Source organism: Mesoplodon bidens (genome assembly GCF_964165515.1).
Source record: "Mesoplodon bidens genome assembly, chromosome: 3".
Classification (NCBI taxonomy): Eukaryota; Metazoa; Chordata; class Mammalia; order Artiodactyla; family Ziphiidae; genus Mesoplodon; species Mesoplodon bidens.
This window is the reverse complement of record NC_138178.1, coordinates 10,059,740-10,077,998: the sequence shown is the minus strand read 5'-3', so window position 1 is coordinate 10,077,998 and position 18,259 is coordinate 10,059,740. Positions and strand designations below refer to the sequence as shown.

At 48.9% G+C, this 18,259-nt stretch overlaps 1 protein-coding gene across 1 annotated transcript; it reads right to left on the bottom strand.

Moving 5' to 3' along the window:
* Positions 1–13,804: 13,804 nt before the first annotated feature.
* Positions 13,805–17,743, bottom strand: FZD8 (frizzled class receptor 8). The gene has a single exon (XM_081228443.1). The coding sequence runs from the start codon at positions 16,967–16,969 to the stop codon at positions 14,900–14,902; it is 2,070 nt and encodes a 689-aa protein (XP_081084569.1). The 5' UTR covers positions 16,970–17,743; the 3' UTR covers positions 13,805–14,899.
* Positions 17,744–18,259: the final 516 nt, after the last annotated feature.

Here is an 18,259-nt window from a genome sequence, read left to right as displayed (position 1 = left end):
TCATATTTACTACACCCCAGGGGGGCCCAATGTGCGCCGTGTCCCCCATTCCTTATATTTCTGTGTCGTTGGCAGGGGGAAGGGTCTGGCATCCTGCACCTGATTTGGTGGATAGAGCAGAATTACTTATTTACTGAACATTATTTCTATAGGCATGAGTTGATACCAAACCTGGTCTTTCGTTCAAGTGTCCTTATGCTGTTGCTTCCATTGTTTGTTCTCGTTGCCAGATTGTCTTTTTCTCAGATGAAATTTATCTTTTTTTTTGGGGGGGGGAAATATTATTTAAATGGCATCATGCTGCTATCTTTTATTGCCACTTTTACTTTCCAGACACACATGGACATGATGCCCCAGCAGTAGTGGGTAGAGTGCTGGGGAGAGAAGAGGGCCAGGGCGGTGGCCTAAAGGGGCTGCCCAGCGGCTGGCCTTTCTGGAGAGCTTGGTCCAAGCACCCAAACTGGTGCCACTATAAGTCACAGTCTCCAGTAGGGTCCCCACCACTGTCCCCCCAACTCCATGTTTTCTTAGTTAGCTTCCCATCAACCATTTTAAACTCTTCTTCCCCACTCCCACCTTAGCTGGTGACCTTGCTTACTACCTGCCCTGCCTGGATTTTCTTCTTTTGGCTGCTCCATGTGGCTTGCAGGATCTTCGTTCCCTGACCAGGGATTGAACCCAGGCCCTGGCAGTGAAAATGATGAATCCTAACCACTGGACTGCCAGGGAATTCCCCTGTCTGGATTTTCTGATTGAATCTGTCATAGCCCCCCTACAGGATAGATAGTGGGGCTCAGTGTACAAATGAAAAGTTAGGGAAGGTACGATAAACTCCAAGTTCCCCACTGTAGCCCCAATATAGGGCATAGTGTCTGGCGCCAGGTAGGTGTTCAATAGGCAGTTTTTCAAGTTAATTTTAACACAGGAGAAACTTAAAACTATGGGGAGATGGCAGCACAGAAGGAAGGTTTGAAGACATGAGATAAAGAGGAATCAGTAACAGAACAGCTATTCGACCTGATGGACGATCAGACAAAGAATGCAGGTGAGGGGATCGGCCCTGAGTGGAGGGGAGATGTCTCCTTGGAGACCAGAGGCAAGGGGGTCAGGGCGGAGCAGACGGGATGCTCACGGGAGTGTGGGGAGTGTCTGTGGGCAAGTGTGTTTGGAGAAAGTCTGGAACAGCTGCCATAGGGAACGGAGAAGGAAGCTGACCAAGGACCCGCACAAGAGATCAGCCTGTGTCCCTCTGGCTGGAGGAGAAGGGCATTAACTGAGTGTCTACTGCATGCCAAGAGCACAGGTCTGGTCACTTGATCCTCTCAGTAGCCCTGAGGGTACCATCTGACAGATAAGGAAACCAAGGCTCACTGGTAACTTTCTCAAGGCCACACAGTGAAGGAAACTGCAGCAGGAATTTATTAATAGATCTGACTCCCAAAACCTGTGTTCTTTCCCCACACCCCACCGCCTCTTGCAAAGTTTTGGCTGATTATGGACAAAAGCCCTCTCTAAGCCGCAATCAACTCTTGGCCGGCTCGAGGCTTCTTAATCAGTCCTTTTCTGGGCCAGGAACAGAGAGGACGCTTACGGTCATGGAGGTACTACCTTTGCCAGCTACTGATTTTTCCATGAGGAGAGGATTTCTCAGCTGCTCGATGAACTCACTCTGTGTTCCTCTCCCACTGGGTATGTAGCAGTCTGTTTGCACTTGACCCTTTGATCAGATGCCGGGCTGCTCTGCTCGGGGCATAACGAACCTCAACCATGTCTTCTTACACAACTTAAAGTTCAATAGTGATATAAAACTTTTAAAATTCACTTTTTATAAACTGAATCCAACAAGTCTTTAAAACAGAGGTGTGCACACTACTATGTATAAAATTGATAAACAGCAAGGACCAACTGTATAGCACAGGGCACTATATTCAATATCTTGTAATAACCTACAAGAAAAGAATCTGAAAAGTTATATATATATATATAAAAGTTGTATATACATATATACACATATATATGTATATACGTGCATGTGTGTGTGTGTGTGTGTGTGTATATATATATATATAAATAAATAAATAAAACTGAGTCACTTTGCTATACAGCTGAAACATTATAAATTAACTATACTTCAATAAAGTAAAAGCCCCAGAGGCGTGACATGATATTTCTATAACTCTTGGAAATTTTTTCTAGTTGGGTGGGGCCCATCCATGGCTGATGTTTGATATTACTCATCAAGATTCAGCCCTTGAATTAAATATTCAAGCTTGGATACCTTTTAAAGTCCCAAGGCTTTGGGAGAAACTGCTCCCTGTATCACCTGGTATCAGCAATCACTTTGTTGATCATGACAGATCAATGATTGTGATAAGAGGAGGAGGAGGAAGATGATAAGTTCAGGGAAGGGGGTGGACTTCTTGGGGATGGAGGGGAGAAGAGGTTGGTACCCAAGTGGGAAGAGGGAGAAAAGGAGGAGAGACTAGAGTCACAAAGACCAACTTTGTGTGAGAGACGCCAAGGGACAGAGAAGGGAGCCCAGGCAGGGAGCTGGTGCTTGAGGAGATCAGGGCAAACACCAAGATGAAGGACCAGAGGCAGAGTTTAAGGCCCCATCATTGTGAGGCTGGGTAACAGCATGTGGGGACAGGGTGCAGAGGGAACCTAGTGGCCTTGGACATTTGGGAAAGTGGAGGAATGGTGACTTGCCTTTGTGTGTGGGGGTCAAAGAGGTCTAAGGGCCTAGCTGATCTGTTGGTAACTCCACATCTCTAAATAGGGCCAACAGAAGCCCAAAAAGACTCCCTTTAGAGAAATGGAAATAAAAACAAAAATAAATAAATGGGACCTAGTGAAACTTAAAAGCTTTTGCACAGCAAAGGGAACCATAAACAAGATGAAAAGACAACCCTCAGAATGGGAGAAAATATTTGCAAATGAAGCAACTGATGTGGATTAATCTCCAAAATATACAAGCAGCTCATGCAGCTCAATATAAGAAAAAACAAACAACCCAATCCCAAAATGGGCAGAAGACCTAAATAGACATTTCTCCAAAGAAGATATACATATTGCCAACAAACCCATGAAAGGATACTCAACATCACTAATCATTAGAGAAATGCAAATCAAAACTACAATGAGGTATCACCTCACACCAGTCAGAATGGCCATCATCAAAAAATCTAGAAACAATAAATGCTGGAGAGGGTGTAGAGAAAAGGGAACACTCTTGCACTGTTGGTGGGAACGTAAAGTGATACAGCCACTATGGAGAACAGTATGGAGGTTCCTTGAAAAACTAAAAATACGACTACCATATGACCCAGCAATCCCACTACTGGGCATATACCCTGAGAAAGCCACAATTCAAAAAGAGTCATGTACCACACTGTTCACTGCAGCACTATTTACAATAGCCAGGACATGGAAGCAACCTAAGTGTCCATCGACAGATGAATGGATCAAGAAGATGTGGCACATATATACAATGGAATATTACTCAGCCATAAAAAGAAATGAAATTGAGTTATTTGTAGGGAGGTGGATGGACCTAGAGTTTGTCATACAGAGTGAAGTAAGTCAGAAAGAGAAAAACAAATACCATATGCTAACACATATATATGGAATCTAAGAAAAAAAAATGGTTCTGATGAACCTAGGGGAGGGACATAGAGAATGGACTTGAGGACACGGGGAGGGGGAAGGGTAACCTGGGACGAAGTGAGAGAGTGGCATGGACTAATATATACTACCACATGTAAAACAGATAGCGAGTGGGAAGCTGCCGCATAGCACAGGGAGATCAGCTCGGTGCTTTGTGACCACCTAGAGGGGTGGGATAGGGAGGGTGGGAAGGAGACACAAGAGGGAGGGGATATGGGAATATATGTATATGTATAGCTGATTCACTTTGTTATACAGCAGAAACTAACACAACATTGTATAGCAATTATACTCCAGTAAAGATCAAAACAAAACAAAACAAAACAAAACAAGACTCCCTTGAGTCACCCCAAGATGAGGGAGTGCATGTGGTCTCCTTGGGGGTACTGGGAGACTCTGTCCAGGTATATCTCCCCAGGGGACCTTGCCAATAACCCTGCATGTGTTTCTAACACCAATGTTTCCTAATAAATTGTTATTCATTAGTTGGGTCAGAAAGCATGCTTTCTATATTACATTTTATTTTTGGCTTTGTTGGGTCTTTGTTGCTGCACGCGGGCTTTCTGTAGTTGTGGCGAGGGGGGGCTACTCTTCGTTGCAGTGCATGGGCTTCTCATTGCGGTGGCTTCTCTTGTTGCAGAGCACAGGCTCTAGGTCATGGGCTTCAGTAGTTGTGGCATGCAGGCTCAGTAGTTGTGGCACACGGGCTTAGCTGTTCTGCGGCATGTGGGATCTTCCCAGACCAGGGCTCGAACCTGTGTCCCTGCATTGGCAGGCAGATTCTTAACCACTGCACCACCAGGGAAGTCCCATAAATTACTTTTTTTTTTTTAATACCTCCCAGAAATTCTGGTTTGGATGGGGCATGTACTCTGTTTTGTATTCTTTTCCTTGGAGGCTTGTTGGATTTGATTGGTGAAGAGACTATAATGAAGTTCATTGTAAATAAAAGGAAGCAGGATGGAACGTCGTACCAGAGAAGGAAATATGGAGGACACAGAACAAGGGTGGAGGGACCCCAGAGACACACTTCCTCTACTTCTCAAATGGGTGCTTGCCCCCAGCCCAGCAGGGTGCCTCTGGATGGAGGCTGGTCCAATGGGGGTGTTGTGGGAGATTTGGAGGCAAAATATAGGCCCAGAGACTCACATAGAACTGGGCGTAGAGTGGCATCCAGGTTGTGTCAGTAGAGTTTTGATTGTGCTGGGAAATCACACTGCTGATAATCCAAGTGGAATTGACACCTTTTTTTGTTAACTTGACACTTCTCACCCAAGCTAATGAACAGCTTACTGTAAAACTAAATTGGTAACTTTAGGGGCCTGGAAAAGAGTTCCCGACTTTCCGCAGACCCACCCTCGCTTTATTGAACTTGGAAACTTCTGTGTTAGTCTTGCATTAATCCTTCTTGAGCTGGCACAACACGATTGTGCTGGAAAGTCATGGAATTCACCGCATTCATCCTTTAATTAGAATAAACTTGGATTTAAAAGCTTCCGTGTGATTTGGAAAAATCCAATCTTTGGTCTCAGACTGCTAAATCCTCTGAGAATTTTGAAATGCAAATACACAAAGCATAATACAGTGTTAGGTTCTATTAATCTGAAGAGTATGTGAGTCATTTTAAACCTACAGTATTTCAGACTTAGTCATTTCCTTCATATGAAATCCAACTTTCCAGCATAAAAGTTATGAAGGGCAAGGTTTTCCAGCAAGTAGAACTACACATCTTCACTGTGGGAACTGGGTATGGAGGTAGGATTGCTAATGGGCTTTGCAGCATTTTGTTGCAACTCTGGTTAAACTTTTTTTTTTTTTTGGCTTCATCCAAACTTTGCTTCTCGTAAACTTTCTTCTCTATTTTTCTCTCCTCTTTATTCTTCTTGCTGTTTAGCTCTACTGGGTGTTCATTTTCTCCAGTGAGTTTCACATGAAGAAAGTGTCTGCAGCTGTGAACACAGTGCCTTGAATCCCCTCTCATATCATGGCGGTTCACGGAGATGCTGAAGTGTAATTCCCAGTTCCCTGCACAGTAGGTGCTCGACAGACATGTGCTGAATGAATGGATTTTTAGAACAGCATAAAATTTTAAAAAATAATAGAAATTCTCTCTTCTGAGTGGGTTAAAGCACTAACATTTAACCATTATAAGGACAGTGGAAGTCACAAGCATCTCATTGAGTTTATACATATATATATATATATATATATATATATATTTTTTTTTTTTTTTTTTTTTTTTTTTTTGCGGTACGCAGTCGTCTCACTGTTGTGGCCTCTCCCGTTGCGGAGCACAGGCTCCGGATGCGCAGGCTCAGCGGCCATGGCTTACGGGCCCAGCCGCTCTGCGGCATGTGGGATCTTCCCGGACCGGGGCACGAACCCGTGTCCCCTGCATCGGCAGGCGGACTCTCAACCGCTGCGCCACCAGGGAAGCCCTATACTTATATCTTGATTTTTCTTCTTTTTCTTGTAAATAGGGATTTAAAATATACTATTTTTCTCTCGATCATGTCATTTGTTTCTCAGAAGAATTGTGTGAGAAGGGCAGAGTGATAGTACGTCAATTATACCTCAACTTAAAAAAGAGAGAGAGAAAAAAAAAAAGGAAGAGCCACGCAATAATTATTACCCTCATTTCATGGATGAGGAAAATGGAGTCCAGAAACATTGATAATAAAAACTAGGTCAAGAACACAGAAATTCTTAGTCCAGTTCTTTTTGTATTTTACTTCCCTCCTTTCAGGAGAAGGCAGACTTAATTGTGGTGAATAGTCTGTGGGGAGCTGTGGTGGTCGTTACTGCTATTCAATAAATATTTCCAGGCACATGGTTACTTCCCTGCACCCTTTGGGGTGTAATATGGCCATATGATTTGCTTTGGTTAATGACACATGTAGATATGACACTGCCATTTCCAGGCAGAAACTTTAAGGATCAGTGGCTGTATCCCTTCCAACCTATGCAGGGAAAATGGAAGCACATGCCAAGATAAAGCTTTCAGCAACCTGGCATCTAAGGTGGAAAGAATCCCTCTACTGACACGTACTGGACAATGGGTGCAAGTGATAAAGTATTATCATTACTTTATTGAAGTATAATTGACATACAATATAATATTAGTTTCAGGTGTACAACATAGTGATTTGACATTTGTATACACTGGGAAATGATGCCCACAAAAAGTCTAGTTACCATCTGTCACCCTACAAAGTTCCAAGTTTTCTTTTCTTCTTGTCATGAGATCTTTTAAGATTTACTTTCTTAGTAACTTCCAAATTTGTACTACAATATTATTGACTATGTCCTCATGCTTGTACATTACATCCCTATGATTTATTTTTATTTATTTATTTTGTTTTGCGGTACGCGGGCCTCTCACTGTTGTGGCGTCTCCCGCTGCGGAGCACAGGCTCCGGACGCGCAGGCTCAGCAGCCATGGCTCACGGGCCCAGCCGCTCCGCGGCACGTGGGATCCTCCCAGACCGGGGCACGAACCCGTGTCCCCTGCATCGGCAGGCGGACTCTCAACCACTGCGCCACCAGGGAAGCCCTGATTTATTTATTTTATAACTGAAGTTTGTACCTCTTGACCTCTTCACCCATTTCACCCACCCCTCATCTCCCTTCCCTCTAGCAACCACCCATCTGTTCTCTGTATCTTTGAGTGTTGTTTTGTTTTTCAGATTCCACATATAAGTAAAATCATATGATATTTGTCTTTCTCTGATAAATTATTTTTTGTTGCATTAAGCCATTGAGATTTTGGAGTTGTCTGTTATTGTAGCAAAACTTAGCCTTATTTTGATTGATCCGGAAACGAAGGAGCATACATGGGTAAAGAATGCATGGGTCACTGGGTGGCTGGGTGAAGAGATGAGTGAATAATCACTTGTGACTGGATAAGGTCCAAGGGATAAATCTCTTCTCTTTGTACCAATGTCCTAAGTGCATAGATTCAAATAAAGTGTAAACCACAAGGATCGAGGAGGGTATTTTTAATGAGGGCACACATATGTTCATTTTCACAAGCTAAATGTCTACAGCTACATCCTGTATTTCTAATCCCAGTGATGCTATGAAATGATACCTTTTGTTTGGCTCTAACAGGTCCTTTTAATAACAACTTCCATTTTAGCAACTTCCACTTTTTTGGCCCCCCAAAATTGTCTGTGTCCTGATTCCTGGAATTGACTTCTTTTTGGTTCCTATTAAGTATAGCCAAGCATGCTCTTTAATGGTATTACACAAAATTTGTATCCTGTCTATGGGTTTGACCTATGACCCTCTGCTTAGACTCTTTCTTACAGAAATTGGATGAGGTGTGACAGTTAAGATCTAAGATCATACTTGTTAGGTAGACTCAGGAAAACCTCAGAGTTTACTTGCGGAATGAATCTCACTTTCTGGGCCTTTGGTCAAGGACTCGTCCCTTCTTTCAGGGTACCTGGAGAAAGAGTAGATTTCTGCACTGAATAAACGTTATCTGAAAAATTCTAAAACTTGAGCAAAGTTCCAGCATCAGGTAAGATAGTATGAGTTTACTTTTTTTTTTTTTTTTTACATTCAGAGAATGTTTTACTGCTTGATTACATTTCTTGGTTTCACATTCAAGACTTTAATTTTTAAGAAGTGAATTATGTGGTCTTCAATTTAAGAATAGATGAATGCAGGAACATCATGTTGGGGAAAATAAAGGGACCCCAAACTAAAAACCAAAACAAATTAAAAACAACTAGTTGCGCAGCTCTAGAGAACTTAATAAAAAGTAAATCAACTTTTAAATCAATTAACTTTGGTGTCTGAATATAAAATGTTTATCAGTATTACCTATGTAGATACTGTTTACTTTTAAAGATTCACATGGTGACATACATTCAGGATCACAGCCTACCTGCCTCTAGGACTACAGGGTGACAGATCACCTGGTCTTGGAAAGTCACACCCAGGTCAGGTCACCACAGGATGAACCTTCATATCTAGCTGAGTTGGTTTTACTAAATAAACATTTACTGAAGAAAAAGAGTATCTTTAATTTTAATAGCTTCTACTAAGAATATATCAACATGATTGGGTCCTTCTAGGTTTACCGTTTGGGTTTAATTTCCAGGTTAAAAGAATCATTCCCTATGTACCCAGTTTTTGGTTGTTTCATTACAAGTGAAAGAAAAAGCATGGTTATCCAAAACAGCCCTGTGTAGCGAGCGCTTCCGTTCAAAACAACATGGCATGAAGTTCTCCCTTTGGACCAGGTGAGGGCACCCTTGTCCTCTCCCAAATATTTACTTAAGGTGAAAAAAAATAACCACTTCCATTTAAATTAGTTAAATTGGATGACAAAAGCAGTTTGCCTAGTTAACTTCTAGTTGTATTTTGTTGTTTCACTTTAGATCATAACGTCACCTTCAATTGCAGTTTGCTGGCTTTCAACTCTGCCTACACATGAGAATCATTCACCTGGGGTAGTCTGAGAAAACTTTGAATTCCCAGATTCCATGCCCAGAAGTTCTGGGTCAGCTGGTCTGGGGTGCTTCCGGGACATGGTGTTTTTAAGAAACACCCCGAGTGCTTCTAGCACGTAGGCAGGGGTGAGAGCTACTGCCAGGGTGTTAGTTAATTAGAAACAGGTTTGTTAGAGATGAACGTTGGAAATAGTTTTTCTAATTTATATTAGTGTACGGTTCACCTGAGCATTAAATAAGGCGCTCTAAATAGGTACCTTTGTCCTTGGTGAATAATGGTTCTCCCCAAGGCTTGGAAAGCCATTAAAACGTGGTCATTTAGTTAAAATTTATCCTGACTTTGCTCTTGCCTGGCCGGTCCTCCTTCACTCCATCCTTGTCTGGCCGCCCCGTTCCGGGTACCACCATCCTCTTGGGGCATCTCCTGGAGCCTGTGGTTTAAATCAGCTGAGTTCATCTCCCTTCCCGTTGGTCCTCTCCCTCCAGAGATTTCCGCGGGGCTCAGCCACACTGTTTGCTGCTCCGGCCCGGCTCTGCAGCACCCAGCACTTCGCTTTCTTCCTGGAGGCTCCACGCCTCTGCTGACCAGGGCGTGGTGCTCCCACTTTGGGGCCCTCTCCCCGGTGTGACTCCATCAGCCGCTGACCCCTTCCTTCCTCCCAGTCACTGCAGCTCCTAAGGAGCAGACAGACTGTGTCCTTGGGCCTTTGTATCAACTAGGAAAACGTGAACTTGGCCAATTATCGTGTTACCGTGAATGTGGGCAGTGCAGAGCAGGTGAGCTGGCCCGTGGCGGCCAGGGGCCGGAGAGGCAAACGTTCCCGGAGCTCTCCGGAAAGCCTCTCAGGCTGTGTGTTCGAATGTTCCTCTGTAGGTCAGCACCAGACCATGGAAAACCTGGACTCTGGTAGGATTCTGGGACTGGCTGAACACGGCCAGGAGAGCTGATGTCAGGGATGGAGGCACATGGTGGTTGGTGGCCTTAGGGACGTACGCAGACACCAGGGCAGCGGGAAAGGCCTAGGGAAATAGGAGTGACACGTAGGATCTGTGGCTTCTAAGCCCAGCTCTGCTCGTGGCTGTATGACCTTGGGCAAGTCCAGTCCGCTTCAGGCATCAGTTTCCTGGCCTGAAAATGAGGCACCTTCGTGTGCGTGCTGAACGGCTGTGGATCTGGATACAGCACAACTTCTGATTCCACATTCCATCACATCTTCTTAGGTCACGCTGCTTTTCCTTGTTCACAGAGCAGCAAGGTTCTCAATAACCCCTTGAAAACTCCAGGATCGCACAGGTGACCTCTAAGATCTTCTTTGGTCCCCTTCCCCTTGACCAGTGCCGCCCCCTCCCACCTGGCCCTACCGGTCATTCTGATCCTCAGCAGCAAGAAGCCTTCAGACATCGGCTTCGTGAAGCTGTCCCTTTCTATACGCCCTCCTCGCAGGCCTGGTCTCCCCACACTGCTGTGCTCAACTATTCCAGAACTGACGCCTCCCCCTCTCTTCCCTTTGGCTGACCTGTATCCTGGCACGGTTTCTATTCTGTGGTGTGCTTCCACGAACACCTGGCTAGACGATGGGGGACAGCCTGCGTCCCTCTCAAGCCAGCAGCGTTCGTGCGCGGCATTGGCGAGCATCCACCGGACTCCACAGATGGACTTCATGGTGGGAGACGGTAAGGCGTGTACTGAAATGAACAAGCCGACTGCATGGCCCCCCTCCAGATGGTCTTCACGATTTATTCTTTCTCCCACTAAGTTTTGGTGTGGTGAATCTTTGGTGAGCTGCTCATTCTTGAAATAAAAGTAACTCAGAAGACAATTTTTTAAAAGACCTATCTATCATTGGATTTCAACCCAGCTTAGATTTTTCGCATAACTGTTGTATCGAGGGTTTAACTCAACTGAGGTCTTTTGGGGCCTTAAACGGATGCAGTTTGGGGAATCTTTTTCTTGAGAGAAGGAGTTCAAAATTATGAATACAAAATAGATGCAGGCCCTCTGTTCAGGGGTCAGGCTTGCACTGCGGGGGGCTCAGTAGTTGAAAGAATTGAAATGAGGGAGCCCGCCCATCCTCCGGTTCTGGAACTTTGCAGCATCGCCAGGTGGCAGTATTGTATCAAGTGTGGAAGTTGATCACCGCGGGCACTGTGTGCTGCATCTCAAGGGACTATTTTGTAACTATGCTTTCAATTGCATCCTGTGCTCCCAACTGTGTGAGGCTCCATGTGTGACTTTTCTTTTGGCAAAACAATCCGACTTCCTTCCCTCAAGCTTTGAAGACTTACAGAAACCTTTAAGGTCATCAGTGCAGGTGACATCAATACAGGTGTCACTGTAATGGTGACAAAGTTTGCTCCTTAAACTTCTAATACACTTTCCCCTCTGTTTTGTGGTACTTTCAAATTGCGTTCATTATAAAGCAAAAAGAAAGTTTCACATAACTTCTGCCACAAGTACTTTTAATGAGCTTTGGCTTTTCTAATGCTTTTAACCATATTAGAATTTATTTACATTGATCTTCTAGCCACACAGTAACCTTGTCCCCTCCTCGTCCCCCCATATTTGACAAGGTTTTCAGAAACTCATACTGGCTCCACGGTCTGGTGAGGGATCCATCTATATTCATCTAACGCAGATGGCCAAATACTCTTCCTCCCTTTTCCCACCCCTCAAACCAATTTGGAGTTTTTAATCCCATTAACAGATACCTTTTGGGTACTGGCAACTTTGCAATTCAAGTTTTAGGTTTAAAGGCAAGGAACTAGCGCTCTGTTTTAATTTTCAGTCTCTAAAATCAGCCCCTGCGATGACAGGTGCAGCTTTCTCCTAAGAGCTGTCCTCAGAATTGTAGCCATTTTGTAAAAGTGATCAAATGTGGCATTTTACAAGGCTATACTGAAGAATTAACAAAGGAAAAAACTTCAAAGTTGACCATTTCCCACCGTCACATAGTTGAAAATATGTCAATAGTGAGACTCTTGCTAAACTTGGAAACCAATATGCTAACTAGTCTTTTAACTGTCCCTCCTTCTCACATACGTGACAAAGACTATGGGAACTGCCTTTAAAACTTTATAACTGAAAGTGTAAGTTTATGGTTGGTTTATGTACACAGAGTACATGAGAGTCACCCCATGGGTTAGATGCAGGCCACTCACTGGTACCCAAGTTACAAAATAGTAATTCTTTAATATAAGCTGCCAGGAGGTGAAGATTTTACAGTGGTTCTGACTTTAAAAAAATATAATCGGCATGATAGCTAAAGTAGGTGTTCTTCCCGTATATCTAATTTTAAAAATCCAATTAACACCAATGACTCTGGAAAGGATTTGCAAAATGTTTCTACCAAGAAACCCTCCTTAAAAGCCTCTTACATGACAAAGATCAGTCAAAGAAGTAGTTTCCATCCTATTCATTAAAAGAAAAAAATTTTTGAACCACTAAATATTCCTATTAGGATAAGTAAAGAGAACAAACTTCTTAGCAGGATGCAGCGAACAAGTCCCCACCCAGCCCCCCAATGTTTGATGCCCCCCATCATTAGGGTAGCTGCCCATTTCTTATCTTGATTGACAGGTTAATAAGGGACCTGGGGCTATCTTTTCAGTCTGAACACACAACCTTACCAATTACTTTTAAATTATTGCTAATCTGTCCGAAAATAACAAGCAAGAGGAATAAAAATATCTGAAAAAGAGAAATGTCTGCTGAAGAAGCTTTTACTTCCGGTGCTTTAAAAGGTTCGGTTCAGAAAACTTGCCAGAATTTAGTCAATAGAATTTAGGCACTGAAGGTTTTTTCTTTTTTTTTTTTTTTTTACGAAAAACTTGTAGTTTATAATAGTTCATTGGTTCAATTAGGAGCGAAAAAGAAGGGAGTTTTGTAATGCAATTGTCCAGCAAAGGAAAACGCTTTAAATTGGGGGATTATGTGCACAGACCACCTGTAGGGCATTCAGAGCCCTTTTCTATAATGCTTCAACCCATGCCTAGCTGCCTGCAGGCTGGCTAACAATGCCGGGGAAAGCTGTTTAAAAGGCTGCGCGCACTTGTGCCTCTGGTCTGCACTAACTGTTACAAGTCTTCCTCTCCCTCGCTCTCTCTCCTTTTTAAAGTAAAAGTCCCACATCCCTTTAATGGAAGAACTTTAAGGCTCCGCGGTGGCCAATTGGTCTGCACCAAGAGGAGCCGGGCCGCAGGGAAAGAAACTTCAGACTATACAGCACATTTGGAGAGGAGAAAAGATCAAAGTTTTTCAAACTCAAAAGACCAAGTTCCCTACAGATTAACCCTATTCATTTGGTTCCTCTTAAAGGAATGATGTGCTGAGCCACTAGGCAGACAGGTAAAAAGTTCAACAATTGCCAAAGCATTCTTCTGCTAATTCAACAGCCTTCTGCTCAAATCAATTAGCTTAGTCTTGACAGAGGAACAATAGCTTTTTCTCTAGGAAAAGGAGCACATGTGATATACACAAGCCTGGAAGGTTATTAAGATGTTAACCCGTTAGTTTAATCCAGTAAAGAGCGCCTGCTCTACCACCAAATTGTCGAGTGACTTAACACTGTAAAGTGTGATGGATGGTTTAAAACATTAACCTCTACCCTACCCTTCAGCAGTGTGTTCAGTCCCGCAAGAGCAGGTGCTTTCAGAATCACAGACGTGAGAAACGAACGTGGAGTTTGAAGCCTTTAGTGATATCATACAAGATAAATAACAAGGCGGAGTGGAATTAGTGCCTTGCAAAAGTTCCGTTTACATACACTAAGGTGAGTGTTGTTACCCATGGATCAGAAAAGAGCTGCCATTCAAAAAACACCACCTTCTCGGGAAAGATGCAAAATCTTAATCGTGATTCCAGTTCAATAGTGATATTTCAACTTTGCTAACAACTTAGGAACTAGAGTTTAACAGGTCATTTTCTCCATGCCTAAGGGCAGCACACATAATGAGAAACTAGCAAATGTCCGTGTTTCCAACGGGCCCTCAGCAAAAAGCACTTTCAAGGTTTAACAGTTTAGGAGAGGCAGGGGGAGAGGGCAATGTTTAAATCATTTATCAAAAGTCATTTTATTGCCAAAATAGAATACTTATATTTGTTCTTACAGGGGTGGCCTCTAAACTTTTTACAGAAAATGTACAGACTGTATATCTTTGGATATGTACATATTTTACACATTTTTACAATTTAACAAATAATTATATAAATACATCCTCTAATGTAAGAAACCCGTATTTACTTGGGGTGTATAATTAAGACATTTCTTGTTTGTTTACTTAAGGCATCTGCCTGGTCATTAAGAATACCCAAACCGTGCAATCCCATTAGGTCGCGGTCATCCCTCCTCTAGGACGTGTTAGGGGTGAGGGTTTACGCAGGAGAGTCGAGGGCGGAAACTAGGTCCCTCAGGTGAAATCTGTAGGTCTGGCTTCAAGCTCAGCAAATGGCAACCAGCGAGGGCTCCAAACCTTGGGTCCTGGAAACGCGGCAGCAGAGCTCACGCTCCTCTGCCAAGACAAATTAACGCCTGGCGGGAGGAATTCCTCGCCCGTCGGTGGAGGAACGGGGGCTGGGTCTGGGAGCCTTCAATGCCAGGTACTTTGTTCTAAGCGAGTCCCAGCTAATGGATACCATTAAGAGTTCATTATCATGCTAATAGCAATCAACACGGTGAAGGGGGGGACCCTCTGCCTCCGAGTGTCCCCCCCACCCGCAACACTCGGTCTCCTCGCCCCCTCTCCAGCCCTCCCGGGCGCCCCCTCCCCTCCGCTCAGACCTGGGACAATGGCATCTGCTTTGGATAAGACACGGAGCTGGCCGTGCCAGACCGCCACGTCAGGCCGGTGCTGACGTCGCTGTACAGGGAGCCCGCCCCGCCGCCCGGCCCCACGCCCCCGCCGGCCCCCGGGCCCCCGCCCCCGGGGCCGCCCCCCGCCGCGCCCGCGCCGGCCGCGCCCGCGCCCTTGCTGGCCCAGCAGCAGCGGGTGCACAGCGCGCGCCACGACTCGAGCGTCTTGCCGGACCAGACCCACACGCCCGACGTGATGCCCACCACCAGGCACATGAAGTACTTGAGCATGAAGACGGCGTAGTCGGGCCGGCGCGCCTGGTCCGGCTGCAGGTCCCGCAGGCACGGGCAGTTGTGCGTGGCCTCCCAGCGCGGGCGGTTGTGCTGCTCGTAGAAGAGGCAGGCGACCACGACGGCGGCGGGCACGGTGTAGAGCACGGTGAAGAGGCCCAGGCGGATCATGAGCTTCTCCAGCTTGTGTGTCTTGGTGGGGCCGCCCTGCTGCTTGATGACCGAGCGGATGCGGAAGAGCGACACGAAGCCGGCCAGCAGGAACATGGTGCCGATGAAGAGGTAGATGACGAGCGGCGCCAGCACGAAGCCGCGCAGGTTGTCCAGGCTCTGGTTGCCCACGTAGCAGATGCCCGCCACCGGGTCGCCGTCCACCGAGCTGAGCGCCAGCACGGCGATAGACTTGACGCTGGGCACGAGCCACGCGGCCAGGTGGAAGTACTGCGAGTAGCCGGCGATGGCCTCATTGCCCCATTTCATGCCCGCCGCCAGGAACCACGTGAGCGACAGGATCACCCACCAGATGGAGCTGGCCATGCCGAAGAAGTAGACGAGCAGGAAGACTACGGTGCACAGCGCCGGGCCCGTGGTCTCGTAGCGCACGTGCTGCTCCACGGCACCCAGCTCCTCGTACTCGCCGCGCCCGCCCGGGCCGCCCGCGCCCGCGCCCGCCGCCCCCGCGCCCGCCGCCGCGCCCCCGGCGCCCCCCGCCCCGCCTGCGGCCCCGGCGCCGCCGCTGCACGCCACCTTCTCGTGGCCGGCCACCAGGCGCACCAGGTAGCCAACGGACACGAAGAGGTAGCAGGCCGAGAGGAAAATGATGGGCCGCTCGGGGTACTTGAAGCGCTCCATGTCAATGAGGAAGGTGGAGACGGTAGCGAAGGTGGACACGAAGCAGAGCACCGACCACAGACCTATCCAGAAGACGGTGAAGGCGCGCTCGTCCTGGCTGAAGAACGGGTTGTGGCAGGGCAGCGCGCAGTTGGCGATCTGGCCCGTCTTGACGCGATTATAGAGAGGGTGCCGCTCGCTGGACACGCTCACCATGGGCGCGCGGCACTGGCAGCCCGGCTCGCAGGGCGCCGCGCCTCCGCCAGGGGGCCGCGCCTTCCCGCCTCCGCCGCCACTGCCGCCGCCGCGCGCGGGGGGCGCAGCCGCGTCCCCGCCGCCGCCCCTGCCGCGCGACGGGGGCCGGGCCCCAGGCGGGCGGCCGTGGCCGCTGCCGGAGGGCGGCTGCTCACCGGGCGGCGGCGGCGGCGGCGGGCGCCGCGGTGGGCTGGGCGCGGCCGTGGTGAGGTCGGTGCGGTTGTAGTCCATGCACAGCGTGTCAGGGTTGCCCTGCTCGGGCAGCCTGTCGCAGCGCATGCGGTCGGGCCAGGCGAAGCCGTACTGGCGCATGAGGGGCGCGCAGCCGGCCTTGGCACGCTCGCATACCGAGCGGCAGGGAGGCAGGGGCTTCTTGTAGTCCTCCAGGCAGATGGGCGTGTACATGCTGCACAGGAAGAACTTGAGGTCGGGCGAGCACTGGATCTCCACCAGCGGCCAAAATTGGTGCACCTCCAGGCCCGCCTCGTCCTGCGTGTCGTGGTTGAACTGGTTGGGCATATAGGTGTAGTTGTAGCCGATGCCCTTGCATAGCGGCACGGTGATCTCCTGGCACGCCAGCTCCTTGGCCGAGGCGGCCGCAGCGCCGCTGGAGCGCTGCAGTAGCGCCAAGGCTGCCAGCAACGAGGTCACTTCCAACAGGTAACCCCACTCCATGCTGCGCGCCTCGGCCACGCGCCTTCGCCCTCCGGGCGGCGCGCGGAGTGGCGCTGGGAGATCCTGCAAGAGCGCCGGAGGAGGGGAGAGAGGGCGCCCTGCCGGGCTCTCTCCTGCCTCTCCCGGGAGCGGGGGGAGGTCTGCCGATAGCCTGGTCCCTTCGCGGGACGCGTCCTCACAGCGCTGCGGGAGACGAGGGTGGCTGCCGGAGGGCACCCCGGTCCCCGGGTCTGCCCCGCTCACTCCGGCCGGGCTCAGCCCTCGCAGGGCACAGTGGCCGGCCCCCGGCTCATCGTCCCTCTCTCGCTCGCTTTCTCCGCGCGCGCCGGTGACTTTGCCGGGCACCTAGGGCGGCGGCGCAGCAAGTTTCCTCTCGGGCGGGCCGCTGTGCGCAGTCAAGATGGCTGGGCCAGGCCGCTCCGCGCCCGGTTCAGCCCCTGCGGCCCCCTTTCGGCGTCCCGGGGCTCATGCTCGCCCCTAAGGCCGCGCGGCTGCCGCCGGGGTTCGGGGCCCGCCTCCGCCGAGGCCACCGCCCTCTGTCCCCGGCGTCGGTCCGTCGGTCCGCCGCCGGGATGACGGGCCCCGCCTCCGGTGGAAGTCCGCGTCGCGCTCGGGCCGGCAGTAGGGCGAGGTGTCGGCGGTCCCCTTCTCGCTGGACTCACGGAGCTAAATTCAGGCCGGAAGGCGGAGCGGACACCTGAGCGGCGCGCCAGCGCCCCGCCGCCGCCTCCTCCTCGGCGGGAGCAGCGCCCCTCGCCAACTTCCCGCTCCGGCCCTGCTGTGCCCCGGCCGGCTCATGAATATTTATACGGCGCGGACTCGGTCTCCGCCCGCGACCGGCGCGCCAATCCCGGGCGGGGGGCGGAGTCTGCGCGCTCCCCAGGCCCAGCCTTCCTGGGGCGGGCCCGGCTATCCGCGCGGCCGTGAGCGCTGTCTGCGGCCGGAGTTTGGATAACCTTGGGATTGACCGCAGAGACAGAGGCTTTGCCACGACCGTCCCCACGGCGCTCAGTGGGGCTGAGGTCGGGGTTCCATTTCCCCGACCCTGCGCTTGGGGACTGGGGACAAGGTTTTATGCAGTGCGCGTTTCGGAGGCCCGTTTCTAACTAGTCAAGCCCCTGTTTCCTACGCTCCCAAACGTCGGCGACCTGCTGGCGAGGGGACCGCCCGCCCCTCCGCGAGCCAGCGAGGGCGCGGGGACGTTGCGGGGACCCGGGAAGGGGTGCCCTTCTTGGGGTTCTCAGGACGATGGTCTTGGAGGCTTAGCAGTGCGGGAGGAGTGGAACGACT